General features: G+C 49.6%; 1 protein-coding gene across 11 annotated transcripts in view; it reads left to right on the top strand.

Annotated features, from left to right (window-relative positions):
• The window catches only part of HPS5 (HPS5 biogenesis of lysosomal organelles complex 2 subunit 2), a 52972-nt gene extending 48161 nt beyond the window's left edge, over positions 1–4811 (top strand). For 8 of the 11 annotated variants that reach the window (XR_011388123.1, XR_011388128.1, XM_008275123.4 and 5 more), the window contains 2 exons: positions 2071–2341; positions 4103–4811. Coding sequence is in view for 7 of the 11 variants with exons in the window: in XM_008275123.4 (XP_008273345.2) it covers positions 2071–2341; positions 4103–4163 (332 nt within the window). In the remaining 4 variants the exon portion in view is untranslated. Of the gene's footprint in view, positions 1–1250; positions 1421–2070; positions 2342–2440; positions 2521–4102 lie in introns of those variants that run through there. The other 3 variants (XR_011388118.1, XR_011388125.1, XM_017350900.3) reach the window with 2 other exon arrangements.
• The last annotated feature ends 13020 nt before the right edge of the window (positions 4812–17831 follow it).

Consider the following 17831-nt stretch of genomic DNA (forward strand, 5'->3'; position numbering starts at 1 on the left):
TTTTTAAATGTATTTATTTAATCTATTTGAAAGGCAGAGAGACAGAGAAATCGAGAGATTTTCCATCTTTTGATTCACTTCTCAAATGCCCACAACAGCCAGGGCTAGGCCAGGACAAAGCCAGGAGCCTAGAACTCAGTCCAGTGTTCCACAAGGGTGGCAGGGACAAGCACTTAAGCCATCACTTGCTACCTCCCAGATTGCACATTAACAAGAACTGGAATGGAGAGCAGAGATGGGACAGCTATGGAACGCTGGTGTCTTTTTATTTATTTATTTTTTAGAGATTTATTTATTTATTTATTTAAAAGGCAGAGTTACAGAGAGGCAGAGGCAGAGAGAGAGAGAGAAATCTTCCATCTGCTGGTGTACTCAAATGGCCACAATGGCCGGAACTGGGCCATTCCGAAGCCAGGAGCCAGGAACTTCTTCTGGGTCTCCCTTGTGGATGCAGGGGCCCAAGGACTTAGACCATCTTCTACTGCTCTCCCAGGCCATAGCAGAGAGTGGGATTGGAAGTGAAGCATCTGGGATTCGAACCATCACTGGGATGCCAGCACTGCAGGCGGTGCCTTTACATACTATGGCACAGTGCCAGCCCAAGAGGCAGGTGTTTTAAATGGTGGCTTAACCATTGTGTCAAATGCCAGCCTGCCTGTTCCATCCCCCCAAAGAAAAAATTTTCATCAATCCAATTCAGATCAGCAGTCGGGAGGCCACGACTTTGACGTACTACATCTGAAGTCTGAGAGTCCATTCTGCACTCAGACAGGTGGTCCTGGTGTGCTTTGTGTGCTGCCATCTTCATCTCAGTGCAGACGCCGACTGCATGACATCAGGGTCCTTCACCCGGCAGCAGAAGGAGCCACAGTCCTTTGTAGGCCCTGTGCAGCCTGTGGGCGTGGGAAAAGGACAGTGAGACAGAGCAAAGCCAGTTGACTGCAGAGGGATAGCTTCAGATGTCACAGCTGAGATCACCTTGGTTCTAGGAGTGAAGCAAGCAGGCTAGGCAGTTTTGGAGGACTCTCCTACATATACTTGAGAAAATATAACCAGAAAAATTAGCTATAAATTGTTTATATTTTAAAAGTTACAATATGATATGTTTGTTATGGAAAAATATAAAAAATTCAGGAAGTACTAAGGAAATAAATATCACCTAAAATCTTCCTCATCCAGATAAGAGTGCTCCTAAGCCTTCTGTTTGTGTAATAATAATATTAAAAATAAGCATCTGGTCTATTAAACAGGAGTCTTTTCTAGATACTTCTGATGACACATATCAGCTGCTGTCTAAGGTGTGTTGATTTGATTGCCAAATACAAATTATGTATCTTCCTTCTCTGAATGCATAATAAAATCCAGATTCCTAAGCTGGTCCTGACGCCTGGCCCGCTGAGCTCATCCTCACTGCCCACTACCACCTCTGTGCACCTTTGGTTTTTTAGAAACTCCTTCGGCTCCGCAGGTTCTTCCCTGTGTCCTCAGACCCTCCTCGCTTGCCCCTTCCCTTCCCAGTGGCCCCTGCTCCACCCCTGTGCATTGTGTGGCCCACCTGCATGCACCCTCTCAGCTCTGCTCATCTTTTAGCTTTCTGCTTAAATGTCACTTCCTCATGGAGCCCTTCTCACGTCCTCAAAACAAAACCAGCCGTTCTCTCTAATGGTTCCTTGTCCTTTTCCATCATGGTTCTTAGCACGATACGAAATGCATATTTATATGTGTGTTTAATTTCTGTCACCTTTGCCAGACTGTAAGCTCCGCGGAAGAGCAGGGAGTGTGCCTGCTTGGTTCAGCAGCGCATATCTAGTTCCTCGCACAGAGTCTACAGTGGGTAATTACTGAGTGAAAGAGTTCTCAAGCTAATTTCATGGCTTCTCTTTAGTTATCGTGAGCCATTTATCCCGTGAATGTTTAGAAAACAACTTTGGTGTTAGGGCAATAAGATTATACTATTAAATATCTTTATGTTTTAATATCGAATGCTTTCACAAACGGCTTGGAGCCTGTCCTGTCTGCAGGCAGTGTGCTGAGCCATCAAGGCCAATGCTGTTTCTGTGTACCGTGTAGGTTGGATCCCAGAGACTGTGGAGGAATGGAAGCTGCTTCTCCATCTCGTACAGAACAAGAGCACAAGGCAAGCCCCTGAGGAGTCGCTAAATGGGAGTCTCAGCGATGGGCCTTCCCCCATTAACGTGGAGAATGTGGCACTCCTCTTAGCCAAGGCCATGGGCCCAGACCGGGCCTGGTCGCTGCTGCAAGAATGTGGTCTGGCCCTTGAATTGTCGGAAAAGTTCACCAGAACCTGTGATATCCTGAGGATTGCCGAGAAAAGACAGAGGTAATACAGTCTGCTTAGTGCTTGAGACTGTAGAGCCCCACCCAGGGGGAGAGGCAGTTGGAGTGTAGGCACCATCCAGCCCCGACCCCTTACTGACAGGTGACCAGGTGACCGAGCTGACTAAGGAAAGAGGCTGAAGTAATAGTTCATTCAGCGTCCTGACCAAGACCCTGGTTAATGTGAGTACCCAAGTCTGATGTGGACTCGAATAAGAATATTATTGGTGCTCGACATCTAATTGTCTCAGTCAAGTATTTTTTTTATTGTGATAAATACACAGTAAATAAACGTGCCATCTTAGCCGGTAAGTGCCGCTAAGTGCTGCTGTGCAGCCGGTCTCCTGAACTCTTTCATCTTGCGAGCCTGCAGTTCCACACTCAATAAGCAGCAACTCCTCCGCCTCCTCCCCCAGCCCCTGGCAGCCTCCACTGTGCTTTCTGTTCCTGTGAAGTTGGCCGTTCTACATGCCTCGTCTAAATCATACATATTTGTCTTTCGTATGACCGGTTTATTTGACTTAGCATGATGTCCTCAAATCATCCATGGTGTAGCGTGTGTCAGAATTTGCCAGAAACATTTTGTTTTGGGTTGCTGCCACTTAGCTTTTCTGCTATAATGCTGTGTCCATTTGTATATCATCTTTGGAGAAATACCTATTCAGGCAGGTCCTCTGTCCTTTTTTTTTTTTTTTTTTTTTTTGACAGGCAGAGTGGACAGTGAGAGAGAGAGACAGAGAGAAAGGTCTTCCTTTTCTGTTGGTTCACCCCATAATGGCCGCTGCAGCCGGGGCACTGCGCTGATCCGAAGCCAGGAGCCAGGTGCTTCTCCCAGTCTCCCATGGGGTGCAGGGCCCAAGCACTTGGACCATGCTCCACTGCACTCCCTGGCCACAGCAGAGAGCTGGCCTGGAAGAGGGGCAACCGGGACAGAATCCGGAGCCCTGACCGGGACTAGAACCCGGGGTGCCGGTGCCTCAGGCAGAGGATTAGCCTAGTGAGTCACGGCAGCGGCCTGTCCATTTGTTTTTTGTGTTTATTTTCATCTACTTGAAGGGCAGAGTGAGAGATTGAGAGAGTGAGTGAAAGAGATCTTCCATCTACTGACTCACTCCCCAAATGCCTGTAAGTAGCCAGGCCATCTGGGTTTCCCACACGGGTTACAGGAACCCAGGCACTTGATGTGTCATCTGCTCCCTCTAGGATGTGTTTGCAGGAGCTGAATTGAACCAGCACGCCAGTGTGGGTGGGGTGGCTTAACCTCTGCACCACAACCCCTCCCTCTCTGTCCGTTTTAAAATCAGAATTATTTGATGATTATTATTTTAGTTGTAGGAGTTATCTTAGATTCTGAATGTTAACCCCTTATAAGATATATAATAACTATTTTTTCCCACTCTGGAAGTTGGCCTTTCACTTCGTTGATTGTGGTTTTGATGCACAATCAGTCAAACTTTGGAATCCTCCAGGTCTTTGTGGGTTGTAAGTTTTTGTTTTTTTTTATCTTTTATTTAATGAATATAAATTTCCAAAGTATGACTCATGGGTTACAATGGCTCCCCCCCCCCATACCGTCCCTCCCACCCACAACCCTCCCCTTTCCCACTCCCTCTCCCCTTCCATTCACATCAAGATTCATTTTCGATTATCTTAATATACAGAAGATCAGCTTAGTATACCTTAAGTAAGGATTTCAACAGTTTGCTTTTGTGAAGAATGAACAGTTGCACCTAAATTTGCTTGTTTCCTCTCTTTGGGATTGCAGGGCCTTGATACAAAGCATGCTCGAAAAATGTGATCGGTTTCTGTGGTCTCAGCAGGCCTAGTGGAAGAAGGTTCAGCAGGATTTCTTGACGTCTCAGGAAGGATGGAGTCGTGCTCCTCAGCCTTCTGGATGCGTCTGTTACAGAAAGGAGGGCACCACCAAACCCCTGCCACGTTTTTAGGGCCCCTTTTGCCAGTGTCTGTAACCTTGCCATTTGTGGCTCTGTGACCTCAACAGTTGCCAACCACGGTTGGATTTTGAAAGGAGTGTGAATATTCGCAGCTGTGTAGTATTTATCCTGAACTACAGTATTATTTGCTGTCACTAGTGGTCTAGGGGGATTCTGTCCTACTGTGTCCCTTGCATTAGTCACGTGAAGACAGCTAATGCTATTGACTGGAGTTGAATTCTTTTTTTATCTTGTCTAGGGCCATGTAGAAATTACTGACGTAGGACTTGGTATAATGGAATTCACATGTAAAATAAGCGAAGCACTGAAATTTCAAATTATATTTAAATAAAATGGTCTCATATCTAAATTGAACTAATTTAATGTTTTCCCCCAGTGTTTGACATTTTGTAATCTGAACCAGTATAGAACTGACTGATTAATTACTGGACATGTGTTATCTCTAATGATTCTCAAAAGAATCATGCACTTTAAAAGATTATTTTTAAAAAGCCACAATAAAAGCTGAGTGCCAATAAAGACTGTGTAAGTGTGTGTGCAATTTAAGCTGAGTGTCATTTGTCAGGCTCCTTTACTTTATTTTTTTTTTAATATTTATTTATTTATTTGAAAGTCAGAGTTACACAGAGATAAGAGAGGCAGAGAGAGGTCCGCCATCCGATGGTTCACTCTCCAGCTAGCTGCAATGGCCGGAGCTGTGCTGATCTGAAGCCAGGAGCCAGGAGCCTCTTCCGGGTCTCCCACGTGGGTGCAGGGGCCCAAGGACTTGGGCCATCTTCTACTGCTCTCCCAGGCTATAGCAGAGAACTGGATCAGAAGTGGAGCATCTGGGTCTCGAACCGGTGGCCACATAGGATGCTGGTGCTACAGGCCAGGGCGTTAACCTGCTGCTCCACAGCACAGGCCCCAGGCTCCTGTACTTTAACCTAGTGTGTTATATTCACTGTAAGTATAAAATCTGATTAAAGTTTTCTTTGGAACAGAAGGTATAATGGGGCTCATCATGAGCAATTTGCAGGAAGATGTGGGGTAAGCTCACTGTGGAGTAGGCCAAGAGCTGTATTTCATTCATGACACAACCAGAGAACATGGGCACGTACTTAACGTGACAACGAGGATCTGATGTGACCAGATGGGCTGAAGAGATTTTCCAGGAAAGGAGGTTTTGCAGAGCTGATTGGAATTTTGGGAAGTATGGACAACCTTCCCACTTGGATCAGCCAAGTTTGGCTATATTGGATTTTGTTGACTGAGCTTGGGCTGAGGTACGGCATGAGGGCCCTTCTCTCACTATCAGCTTTGGTCCTTAGGTGGTGACAAAAACAGGGCCCAGAGGAAAAAATCTCCTGACAAGCAGACAGCAAGAACTGGCAGGGTTGTGCAATCATTTCCTGACAGACCAGCTCAGGGCATGGTAATCCTCAATTGCCAAAGGGTACAGAGAGAAATTTCTAGCATAAGAAACAAAAACATGACTTGAATTTACTTTCCAAGTCAAACAAACAAAAAAATCCCCTGAAATATGTAAGCTTGGATAGTCTATTTGAATATTAGGCAGTGTTTTCGAAAAGAACATGTATTTTTCAGTTACCTAAAAATTCCACACAGACGGTGATTCATGGTTGCCTCACTTTGCCGTGTCTTGGGGCCTGACCCCTGTTCAGCAGTGCTGCTGGGCAGCGGAGTGGCCAAGAGCTTGCGTTCTGAGGCAGACTGCCAAGGATCTGAACATCTGTTTCTTTCCCTAAATGAACTTGAGGAAAGCAGCTTTTCTCACTAAGTGGTTGCTTTCGCCTATGGAAAATGAGGATAATGGCAGCAGTCATTCTGAGGAGCTCGGGGACGCCAATGACTGAAGCCTGTGGCACAGCCTCTGGCACGCACAGAGCTGTGACGTGGTGAGCAGGCCATAGTGTTAGCTGTCGTGCGCGAGGTTTGGGATGGCACTGCTTCACCTGGCAGGGATCACGTCCGCAGACATTGGGTTCACATGAGCCGGTGAGCAGGGAGACCAAGGCTGCCAGGGCTAATGTCCTAGTGCGTGTGGAGTCTGTCCCTGTCCTGCTCAAGGCTCAGACCTTGTGATGAACCTTGCCTCTTCCCCTTCCTTTAGCTTTCTAAGTACTAAGTAAGTCAACTCTCTGCTGTTTGGCTGTTCCACGAGAGATTTTCCCCCGTCTCTGTTCCTAGCCCACTACTTCTTTCCTAGACCACTGCTGCAGGTCCAGTGACCTTTCCGTCCTCACCCCTAAACACCGACCTCCCCGCTGCCAGCAGACAATCAGCACGTCAGCATGCAGATGACCTGGAACATCACCCGGCTGGGGGATTCACAAACCTGTACACACCGAAACACCGCAGTGGCCTGTTCAAACGCACGTCCCAGGGGTCCTGTCCCCGGCCCAGGATCGAGGAACTGACTTTAACTGCCCTCCGCTTGCTGCCCACTCCCCGATCCTGTTCCTAGCTTTAGATAAAGCCTTATCCTCGTTTACAGATAGGCCGAGGCCTCTGAGGAAGAGCGACTGTCTTGGTCTCATGGGAAGTTAACTGTAGATCCACTGCCAGGATCCTTGTCCTGTGTAGGCACCGCCTTAATCACACACTGCCGATAAGAACTCCCAGCGGCTCCCCGTCGCTCTCAGAATCAAATCCAAACCCTTGAGCCTCAACTTTTTTTTTTTTTTTTTAAGATGTATCTGTTTGAAAGGGACAGCGATAGAGAAGGAGAGATAGATCTTCTGTCCACTGACGCATTCCCCAAATGGACCCGACAGGCAAGGTTGGGCCAGGCTGAAATAGGAGCCTGGAACTCTATCTGGATCTCCCACATGGGTGGCAGGGGGCCATCATACGCAGGTTCCCCAAGTGCATTAACAGGGAGCTGGCTCAGACGCAGAGTGGCCAAGACTTGAACTGGTGCTCAGGTATGGGATGCCGGCATCGCAGGCAGCGGCTTAACTTGCTGCACCACGATGCCAGCTCCTTGAGCTTCATTTTTTTTTTTTTTATTTTTGGACAGGCAGAGTGGACAGTGAGAGAGAGACAGAGAGAAAGGTCTTCTTTCCATTTGTTCACCCCCCAGTGGCCACTGCAGCCAGCACACTGCTGCCGGCGCACTGCGCTGATCCAAAGCCAGGAGCCAGGTGCTTCTCCTGGTCCCCCATGCGGGTGCAGGGCCCAAGCACTTGGGCCATCCTCCACTGCACTCCTGGGCCACAACAGAGAGCTGGACTGGGAGAGGAGCAACCAGGACAGAATCCGGTGCCCTAACCGGGACTAGAACCCGGTGTGCCGGCGCCGCAGGCAGAGGATTAGCCTACTGAGCTGCAGCACCAGCGAGCTTCACTTTTAAGGCCCACTGTGACTTGTTTCTCAACAGTTTTTCTTAGCCTCAGATCATAAGTTTATTCCTCATCCTAAATCCTCTGACTTTTGGAAACTTCCGGCACACTGTTCTCTCGGGTTAAGTCTTGCTCAATCCTGACATGACCTTTTACCCAGTGCCCACCTGCTGAGAGCTCCCTCCCCCTGGGGGTTCCATTCCTTCAGGTTCTGTATGGCATGTGGTAGAACAAAGGGTTAAAATCTGCCTCCCAGCCCCTCCCCCCAACACACACACACTGCCAGGAACGGTACTGAAATTGAGATCACAGCTGAAACCAGGTTTTCGCATCACCTTCATAAGTGGAAGTGATAACATTGAACTTCCTGAATACAGCACAGCTCCCCCAGATGAGCCTGCCGAGTAGTTCTTCCTAGAGGGTTTAGCACTGCTGTGTTCTTAACACAGAGGACTTTCTTCCAGACAGCCAGTTTTCCATCTCGCCCTGCTTGTAGTAACTCCAGGCAGGCGACTCTGCACTTACTGTCAACCAAGTTAATGCATTCCCCTAGTGATGCAGGCACTATCTGTATCTGACACAAGTAGGCAAAACCTTAGTTTAGTGACACCGCAGCAGTGATTTGTGTATTAATTTGAGAGGCAGAGAGAGTGAGCTCTCGTCTGCTGGTTCGCTCTCCAAATGCCCACCAGGGCCAGGCTGGCCAAGGCCAGGAGCTGGAAGCTCAATCCAGGTCTCCCACATGGGTGGCAGGAACCCAATCACTTGAGCCATCGTTATTGTCCTGATGTGCATTAGTCAGGAGCTGGAGCCGGGCATCAAAGCCAGGCATTCGATAAGGAACGTGGGCATCCTAAGCAGTATTGTAGCTGTTAGGCCAAACACCTGCCCCAGTATCAGTGCTTTGGATCCCCTGGGCTGGGCTACTTCCTGGTAAAACATCAGGCTTCATGAATTTGGGGCCTGTGCATTTGCTCAGGGCTCCTTGCTTGGTTTCAATTTCTCTTGAAATTCTTAATTTTGAGACAAGGGTCCCCACGTTTTTATTTTGCACCGGTACCCACAAATTACTGACTACCACAGTACACCCAGGGCCTAGCCTGAGATTTTACATTGCTTATAAGATGTCTCTGTCTTCAGATCAGACTCTGAGTAGCCAGGTTCAGTTCACTGTGTGGTCCCACCACAACGTGTAGGAAGCTGAAAGCTGTTAGGAAGCAGGAGCCCCTGGCAGCTGGAGTACCCGCCACGAACCGTGAAGTGAAGCCCAAGTGTCTGTGTCTTTAAGCTTCTGTATTTTGGAGTATCCTTGGTAACAGCACTGTACCCTGAACCGCACTGAAGGAAGTGGAAGAGGGCAAGCCTCAGAGCTTGCTCTGTTCTCTGTTTCTTTAGCCTTGAGTAATGTTGGAAAAAACATTCTGTGGGGTGTGCAGTGGGAACTTGGCTCCTGCTGGGTCAAGCACAAACTCGGGTTCTGTGGCTCCCCTCCTCCAAGGCTCCTGGCTGCTGGTGTTATGGCCCTTCTGATCTGGGGTTGGAGACTGGGTCTGGAATTAGGAAGACCTCCGCGCTTCTAGTGCAGACCACGCCATGCAGCCCAGCTTACCACAGTTCTGCTTTGAACTTGGAGGCCAAACCCCAGCTAACAATGAAGTTGCTGTAACTTGTCTCCTATCAGAGACCTTGTCGGTTCTGGTTGGGCATAAGATTCCTGTGTTCCTTGGATTCCCCCAACCCGAGCAGTCCTCATGGTACCCTTATTGTATCCCAAATTCTCACAAAGTCCTTTTATTGTAAGAACACAAAAAGAAGTTATTCTTGGCAAAACATTGGGAGGTGTGTACCAGATGGAGTCTTGCTGTTAGGAATGCCACGGTGTCCCTAGACCTCCGGAAGCCCCGTAGATTTCCCAGACTCCCTCGGTGTCCTAGGGAGCTCTGTGCTCCTCTGCAAGTGTGGGACCACAAGATTTACGCCCATTCATTACGTAAGTCCATGGTGATGTACATTTCCCTGCCTTTCCCGGTTGCTCACCTCCCTCCTGCTCTTGGCAGCCAAGTGTATTTTACCCTCCTCTATTTCCCAGTCTAAGACACAGTCAGTCCCTTCATTTCTAAATTTTTTTTTTTTAAGATTTATTTATTTATTTGAAAGGCAGAGTTACACAGAGAGAGGAGAGGCGGAGAGAGAGAGGTCTTCCATCCTCTGGTTCACTCCTCAGATGGCTGATATGGCTAGAGCTGGGCCGACCCGAAGCCAGGAGCCAGGAGCTTCTTCCAGGTCTCCCACATAGGTGCAGGGGCCCAAAGACCCGGGCCATCCTCTACTGCTTTTCCAGGCCATAGCAGAGATCTGGATCAGAAGAGGAACAGCTGGGTCTTGAACCGTCACCCATATGGGATGCCACCACCTCAGGCCAGGGTGTTAACCTGCTGCACCACAACGCCGGCCCCTAGTCCCTTCATTTCTGAGTCAACTTGCGGAGCCCAGGCCGTGGGGTGGCCTGCACTTCCCCACCCCTTTTGGACAGGCACAGCACTGTGTTGTGTACCAGAAGCCAAGTCCCTCTCCCTGTGACCCCTCATCTTCTAGCCACCACTACAATGAGTTCCTCATGGGCTTTGATCCATTTCATGCAAGTCCAACCTTTTTTTTTTTTTTTTTTTTTTTTTACAAATTTATTTATTTTTTCCAAAGGCAGAGACAGAGAGAAAGCACTCCCATCTACTTTCACTCCTCAAATGCCCACCACAGCCAGGGTTGGAGGTGTAGCACTGAAGCCAGGGGCCAAGAACTCAATTCAGTCTCCCTTCACCTGCTCTCTCCCTGGAATCAGGAGCAGAGCCAGGGCTTAACCCAGACATTCCAATAGGGGATGCAGGCGTCCCAAGCAGTGTCTTAACCTCTGTTCCAAAGTAGTGGGTTTTTTTGTTTGTTTGTTTTTTATTTTTTTAGGTTTATTTATTTATTTGAAAAAGTTACAGAGAAGAGAAACAGAGAGAGGTCTTCTCTCTATTGTTTCACTCCCCATATGGCTCCAACAGCCGGGGGCTGAGCCAGGCTGAAGCCAGGAGCCAGGAGTTTCATCCTGGTCTTCCATGTTGGTGCAGGGGCCCAAACACTTGGGCCATATTCTGCTGCATCTTCCCAGGCACATTTGTAGAGAGTTGCAGGTGGAGCAGCCAGGGCTTGAACTACCGCCCACATGGGATTCTGGCATTGCAGATGGTGGCTTTACCAGCCACACAACAGTGCTGGCCCTCCGAAGTACTGTCTTAACCTGCCCTGATGTATAACCTTGCTGCACAGACCTACTCTGTGCCCCAAAGAAACCCACTGGGTGCAAAGAAATGCCAGGAAGTTCACATTTCTGGAGCCACCTTGGATGAACTGACACGTGCTTCTCTTTTTGGACTCCTGGTAGACAATGCTGAGACACTTTTTAGTACATTCCTTGGAAGGTTCCAATAGGACTTAGCAACAGTCATTTGGCTTTAGGCACCCAACTCCAGCCTCCTCTGTCCTCACCATTCCAGCCAAGTAGCTCTTATCACCACTGATCTCCAAGTGATAGGAAAAATGGGACCCATTTCCCTTGTATCATAAGCCTGCGGGCAACATTCAATACAATTGCCTTTCCTCTCCTCCCTGAAAGATTCTCTCCCTTGGCATCGTGCTACCATCTGTCCTAAAGTTTCCACTTCAAATGTTCTTTCAGGCTGGGTTTGGGTTAAGTGTGCATTCCATCCCTGGGGAACACGCAGTCATGCTGGGCGTTGAACGTGCCCGTGATGATTACTGATGATGTTTGATTCTCAGTATGGATCCTTTTCCGGTGCTATGTGAAGACTGCCTAGTGGTAAATTCCCGGGTTGAGTCCCTACTCTTAGGGACTCCCCCCCCCCTTCTTTCTCTCTCTCTCTCTGCCCTGCTTCTTAAAATTTGCTACTTAAATAAACTATACTAAGGCTTGCAGAGTATTTCTTGTGGATCGAACTAAAAGTAACTAAGTCTGTGCACAGCAGACAGCTAAGAAATAATTTGCTGTCACAAATGATTGTTGTGAAGAAGTAAGGCGACTCTTTCCATAAGCTCGACTACGACGAGGAGGAGGACAATGTGCAAGAGTACTGTGCACTCAAGTCTGGGTTTCCAGCATGATCTTCTCGTTCCAACAGCAGGGACTGAGTGCCTGCGTGGCACTATGCACAGAGTGACAAACAAGACGCGGTGCCATCCTTAGCCGTTGAAACACTCTCCCAGCCATTTAAACCAAGTGCGAGGGATCCCTGAAGAAGAGAGGGAGGCCCCAGTGCTGAACCTCTTGGTCTTGTACAAGTGTCTCACAGGTTCCAGGGGCAGACGAAGCAGCCTGCAACCCTGGTCTGCGCCTTTAACGCGTGATCTCAGAGAGCGTTCTGCACACACACCTCTAAGCTTTGCTTCCTCAGCTGAGAACGTCAAAGATTTCTCTGCAACTTATATCAAGCCGGTGAACATAGAGAGCAGTCTTGCATCCACGCTGAAGAAATGGCAACTATTATAATTTTTAAAAGACTTATTTATTTATTTGAAAGGCAGAGTTACAGAGATGCAGAGAGAGAGAGAGAGAGAGGTCTTCCATTTTCCGGTTCACTCCCCAAATAGCCACGACTGCTGGAGCAGAGTTGATCTGAAGCCAGGAGCCACGAGCTTCTTCCAGGTCTCCCACATGGGTGCAGGGGCCCAAGGACTTGGGCCATCTTCCACCGCTTTCCCAGGCCACAGCAGAGAGCTGGATCGGAAGTGGAGCAGCCAGGACTAGAACCAGTGCAGATATGGGATGCCGGCATTGAAGGGGACAGCTTCACCTGCTACTCCACTGTGCCGGCCCCTATAATTATTATTCACTGGCTTCCTACACCTCTGCAACGTTTGAATTGCTACCAGCATGTGCCCCTGTTGAGGTCCTTATTAAGATACGTTGTGAGTGTCTATCTACATATCTCACTTCCCACTTGGAACAATAAAAGTTGTCAAATGAGGAAATGAAAAGTTTTGCAGGAAAATACTATGTAAGTTGCTGTTCAAATGTGAGTTATGTTAGAAGGCCTTGAAAACTAGCAGGGAACCAACACATATAAAAGAATTAGGTCATAGAGTGTGGGGTACAGATGAGTCAGCAGGTGTGAACTAAGTGGTTGGAAGTCACAAACTCCACCCCAGAATGTGGTGCATGGTTACTGGGAAGGCTCTTTGAGGAAGTGGGATTTACACTTGCTTCTGAATTCAAAGTTGGGCCAAAGATGAGGGAAACTAACAGGAGAGCCACTCTTTTTTTTTTTTTTTTTTTTTTTGACAGGCAGAGTGGACAGTGAGAGAGAGAGAGAGAGACATAGAGAAAGGTCTTCCTTTTCCATTGGTTCACCCCCTAATGGCTGCTACGGCCGGTGCACTGTGGCTGGCACACCGTGCCAATCTGAAGCCAGGAGCCAGGTGCTTCTCCTGGTCTCCCATGGGGTGCAGGGCCCAAGCACTTGGGCCATCCTCCACTGCACTCCCTGGCCATAGCAGAGAGCTGGCCTGGAAGAGGGGCAACCGGGACAGAATCCGGCGCCCTGACCGGGACTAGAACCCGGTGTGCCGGTACCGCAAGGTGGAGGATTAGCCTATTGAGCCGCGGCGCCGGCCAAGAGCCACTCTTTAGTTAGAATGAAAAGGAACAGGATAAAAATTGGATTAGAGATAGGAGATGGCATTGATGATACCAGAGGATCAACTGCCAAGACTCAAGGGATTAGCCTTCCCAACGCCTAACGGAAAGAAGATGCTGCGGGACAAGACGTGGCGGCAGACAAGGGGGAAGTCACAGCTGGCTGGGGGTCCCTTCAGGACACAGGGAGTCTGGGAATGGCAATAAAATCACTGCAGAGGCCCAGGGTGCCCGGGGTCGGAGGTGGGTGGGTGAGGGGTGAGAGTTGATCTGTGTTGCTGCAGATATGAAGTGAGAGAAGGTGTGTAAAATGCCAAAGACATTGGAGATGCCTTTTACCACTCATGGGCCAGCCAAGAGTCGGGACATTCAAGAGGGAGAGTTTGACATAAAGAATTCTTAAGCAGCAGCAGGAGGTTGGCTACTAGGGCATCCAGAAGACAGGAAGGAAGCAACATGGGAAAGGACGCTGGCAGGCTGAGGTTTGCACCACACGGTGTTGGAAGGCGTATGGCTGTCACAGGTGCTGTTTGCTGCATGACACAAGCCAAAGGCGATATGCAACCCCCCCCCCCCCGGGAGATATCCACACAACGTGCTCAGGGGTGCAGAATTCAGTGGGCATGCATGTGGCTGGGATTCCCTGCAAATTCACTGGAAATTTGTACACGCAGAGGTAGGAGGCAGGAAGCTGCTGAACTTGGTGGGAAGCCAGGCAAGGTGCCTCCGAACCCACCGAGAAGCTGCTCCAGCCTTGGAATACCAGTGAAAGCCCCACAAGTGCCACCAAGGTTCCTGCCCTGAGGAGTCTTGCCCCACCGGAACCAGAAGGAAGCCACGCACGCAAGAGCGGGAAGAAAAGGTTTTGTTTCCTGCCTCGCACTCTAGCGCCCTCTACTGACAAAGATGAGCATCTTGCCCAACTGGTAAGGAGAAATGTTTACAGGGTTCAGCTCAAGTTACCACAACCAGAGAGAAGGGTGAATTTGGAACTCAAAAATTAATAAATTAATTACTGGCATACACTTTTACTTTGAAAATGGAATTGAGGCGACGCTGTGGCGTAGCGGGTAAAGCCGCCGCCTGCAGTGCCAGCATCCCTTATGGGTGCCGGTTCAAGTCCTGACTGTTCCCCTTCCAATCCAGCTCTCTGCTGTGGCCTGGGACAGCAGTAGAGGATGGCCCAACTCCTTGGGCCCCTGCACCTGTGTGGGAGACCCGGAAGAAGCTCCTGGTACCCAGCTTTGGATTGGCCCAGCTCCAGCCATTGTGGCCATTTGGAAGAGTGAACCAAGTGGATGGAAGACCTCTCTCTCTCTCTCTGTCTCTATAATTCCACCTTTCAAATAAATAAATAACTTAAAAAAAAGAAAGAAATAAAATGGAATTGAAGAGAACGTCTGTAGGGAAAGACAAGCTTCCATTTCTTCCCAAGGAAGAAGAGCTGTGATCATGAAGTGGAAGTACTCCCGTGTATAATCACAACTGTCTGAGAACTCTCCCATGAGAAGGTGCGGACTCAGGAGGCCTAAGCCTGCGTCTGAGAGAACAGCGGCTAGGAGAATATAAAGGGCGCAGGGCGCCTGCCTGGGATTAGGGGGACAGTGGCGGTGAGTGGCTGCTGAGAGCTCGGGCCCAGCGTGGCAGTCTGAATTAGCCATGAGAGTGAAAGGAATCTCTAATGCCGCTGTGAGAATGTTCGTGGTTACATGTCCGTTGCAAGTACTAAAGTTCCGGATTTTTGTGAAATGAAGAGAAGGCAAGCAAAGGGAAGAGAAAGGGGGCTGAGTAAGACTGGATAAAGTACGTTTTCCAAGTTTCTGTAGCTATGAAAGTTAGGACGCCAGCACGGGACTCCTTGAAATAATACCTGGACAGAGAAGTCCACCGACCAGCTCTAACAATCCAGGGTCTTTTACTTCTTAGAACTGTAGTGTTTGTTTAAAAAAGAAACAAAGAGGGGCCGGCGCCATGGCTCATTTGGCTAGTCTTCTGCCTGCAGCACCGGCATCCCATATGGGCACCGGGCTCTAGTCCCGGTTGCCCCTCTTCCAGGCCAGCTCTCTGCTGTGGCCCAGGAAGGCAGTGGAGGATGGCCCAAGTGCTTGGGCCCTGCACCCACATGGGAGACCAGGAGGAAGCACCTGGCTCCTGGCTTTGGATCAGTGCAGCTCCGGCCGCGGTGGCCATTTGGGGGGTGAACCAACAGAAGGAAGACCTTTCTCTCTGTCTCTCTCTCTCAGTCTATAACTCTACCTTTCAAATAAATAAATAAATAAATTATAAAAAAAAAAACAAAGAAGGTTGGTTTAATCAGTAATTTATGAATCAGAGAGTTACAATTTCTGTGCTTGAATCAACCCAAATCACTAATATCAATGGCCATGGGTTTAGTCGTTGTTGTTGTTGTTGTTTAGTAGGAAGTGCCATGCTGCAGGCTTCCGTCTTTGGAAGGGCTCAGGAAGAGAGCGACTTCTCTCAAGTACACTGAACCTGTCAAAGACAGCACAAGTCTCCCAACATCTGGTCCTGATTTTGTCCCTAGGCCTAGCTTTCCTGTCAGGGCTGGCTCCTGGGAAACTCTACCTGAGTGGCTGTAATTAGAGGAGAGGGAAATTGTTTTGACGGCATTTCTAGATGGAATGGAAGGAAACTGATTACCATGCAGAGAAGTGAACAGGCGATCGGGAAGAGCGGGATTCCACAGTCCAGTTCTCCACGCACAGGCAGAGCTCACTGAGAACCGAGACCCTGAGGGCCCAAAAGGAGACTGGGTACTGCCGGCAGGGGTGAGGAGGGAGGAGGCCTGCACGTGACAGCAGTGCAGCCACATGGACCTGGCGAGGCAGGCAGGTCGGTTCTGGAGGGGCTGGTGCAGGTGTTCCTGTGTGACACTGAGGTCATCTCCCCCCAGCCAAACACTCAGGCTCAGCATTGACCTTCACCGTGGTGTGCACGGATCACCCTCTGTACCAAACAGGCAGTCCCCACCTCAAAGAACCACACAATGTTGTTCTGGTCCCCCTTGGGCTGCATGAGCAGTAGAGAGAGGGAGGGCTGGGCATCGCTCGTGGCCCTGGGTTTAAGCCTATGTTCTCAGCTGTGTCTGCATTTTCTGATCACCTGGAGAGGTACTGCACGTCCTGATAACCAGATCACACTCAGGCCAATACCCCCAGCCTCTGCAGGGTCGGTGGGAAGGGGCCTGGAAATCTGCAATTCTTAGCACTCTCCAGGTGATTTCCATGCGTCCCTAACACTGATGACAGCTGAACCTTAGGATATGGTATTGCACACACCTGCCGGGCCAACTGTGGCCTCGCATTCAGCCTCTGCTCTGACACCTGGCACTGCATAGGCCAACGTGGCCTAGACAGTGGCTCTAACCCCCTAGAGCCCAGGCCTCCTTCAGCCTTACCTCTCACGGCCTCACCAATGAAGGAGAATCAGCCTGGCTGCTGAGTCCCAGGACAGGGAAGGGTGCAGGGGCCCAAGGACTTGGGTCATCTTCTACTGCTTTCCCAGGCCATAGCAGAGAGCTGGATTGGAAGTGGAGCAGCCAGGACTCGAACCGGCACTCATGGGATGCTGGCGCTTCAGGCAGCGGCCTTACATGCCTTTTGATGAGTGAGGTGCTGATAATATACTGTATGATTACACTGTGACTGTGCTAATGTTTCCACCTTGGTCCCATTCTCCAGCAACAGGACTCCCTCTTGTCTGCATGATCTGAGCAGAGGTGGAGGCTGGCCTCAGGGAGCGCTGTGGACAGGTCACCCTTGAACCTCAAAAGAACACAGAGTATCTGGGGATAAATGTGACTGAGTCAGTGCAGGAGATGGTAGGAGTCCTTGGAAGTTCATTCCTTTTTTAAAAAAAGATTTATTTATTCATTTGAAAGGGAGAGGGAGGGGGAGGGGGAGGAAGAGCGAATCTTCCCTCTGCTGGTTCACTCCCCAGAAGTAACAGTGGCCAGGGCTGAGCCAGGCCGAAGCCAGGGGTCAGGAGCTTCATCTGGGTTTCCCATGTGGGTGCAGGGGCCCAAACTCTTGGGCCATCTTCCACTGCTTTCCCAGGCACGTTAGCAGGGAGCTGGATAGGAAGCGGAACAGCCAGGACACGAACCAGCGCCTGCACACAGGATGCTGGCACTGCGGGCTGCGGCTTTCCCCACTATGCCATGATGCCAGCAGCTGGAAGTTCATTTCTGACTGCAAAACAGGAAGCCAAGTCATCGACTGAGGAGGACCAAGGGGGAAGTGTTGCAAGTAAACTGTGGTCATCCAGGAGAGGGGAAAGTGAGGGAACTTGAGGGGGATACAGGGTGGCAGGGCGGGCAGCCCTGGCTCATGATGAGACATCAGAGCACGGCCAGCCTCCCTGGGCACATCCACTGTCACGGCAGACTCGTTTTCCAGTGAGGAGAGGGGGGTGTGTTGTCAGATGCCTGGTGTCAGGAACCGTGAACGCGCAGGCTCGTAGTCAGCAGTTGGGTGTCAC

The sequence above is a fragment of the Oryctolagus cuniculus genome, chromosome 1 (genome assembly GCF_964237555.1).
Source record: "Oryctolagus cuniculus chromosome 1, mOryCun1.1, whole genome shotgun sequence".
Lineage (NCBI taxonomy): Eukaryota > Metazoa > Chordata > Mammalia > Lagomorpha > Leporidae > Oryctolagus > Oryctolagus cuniculus.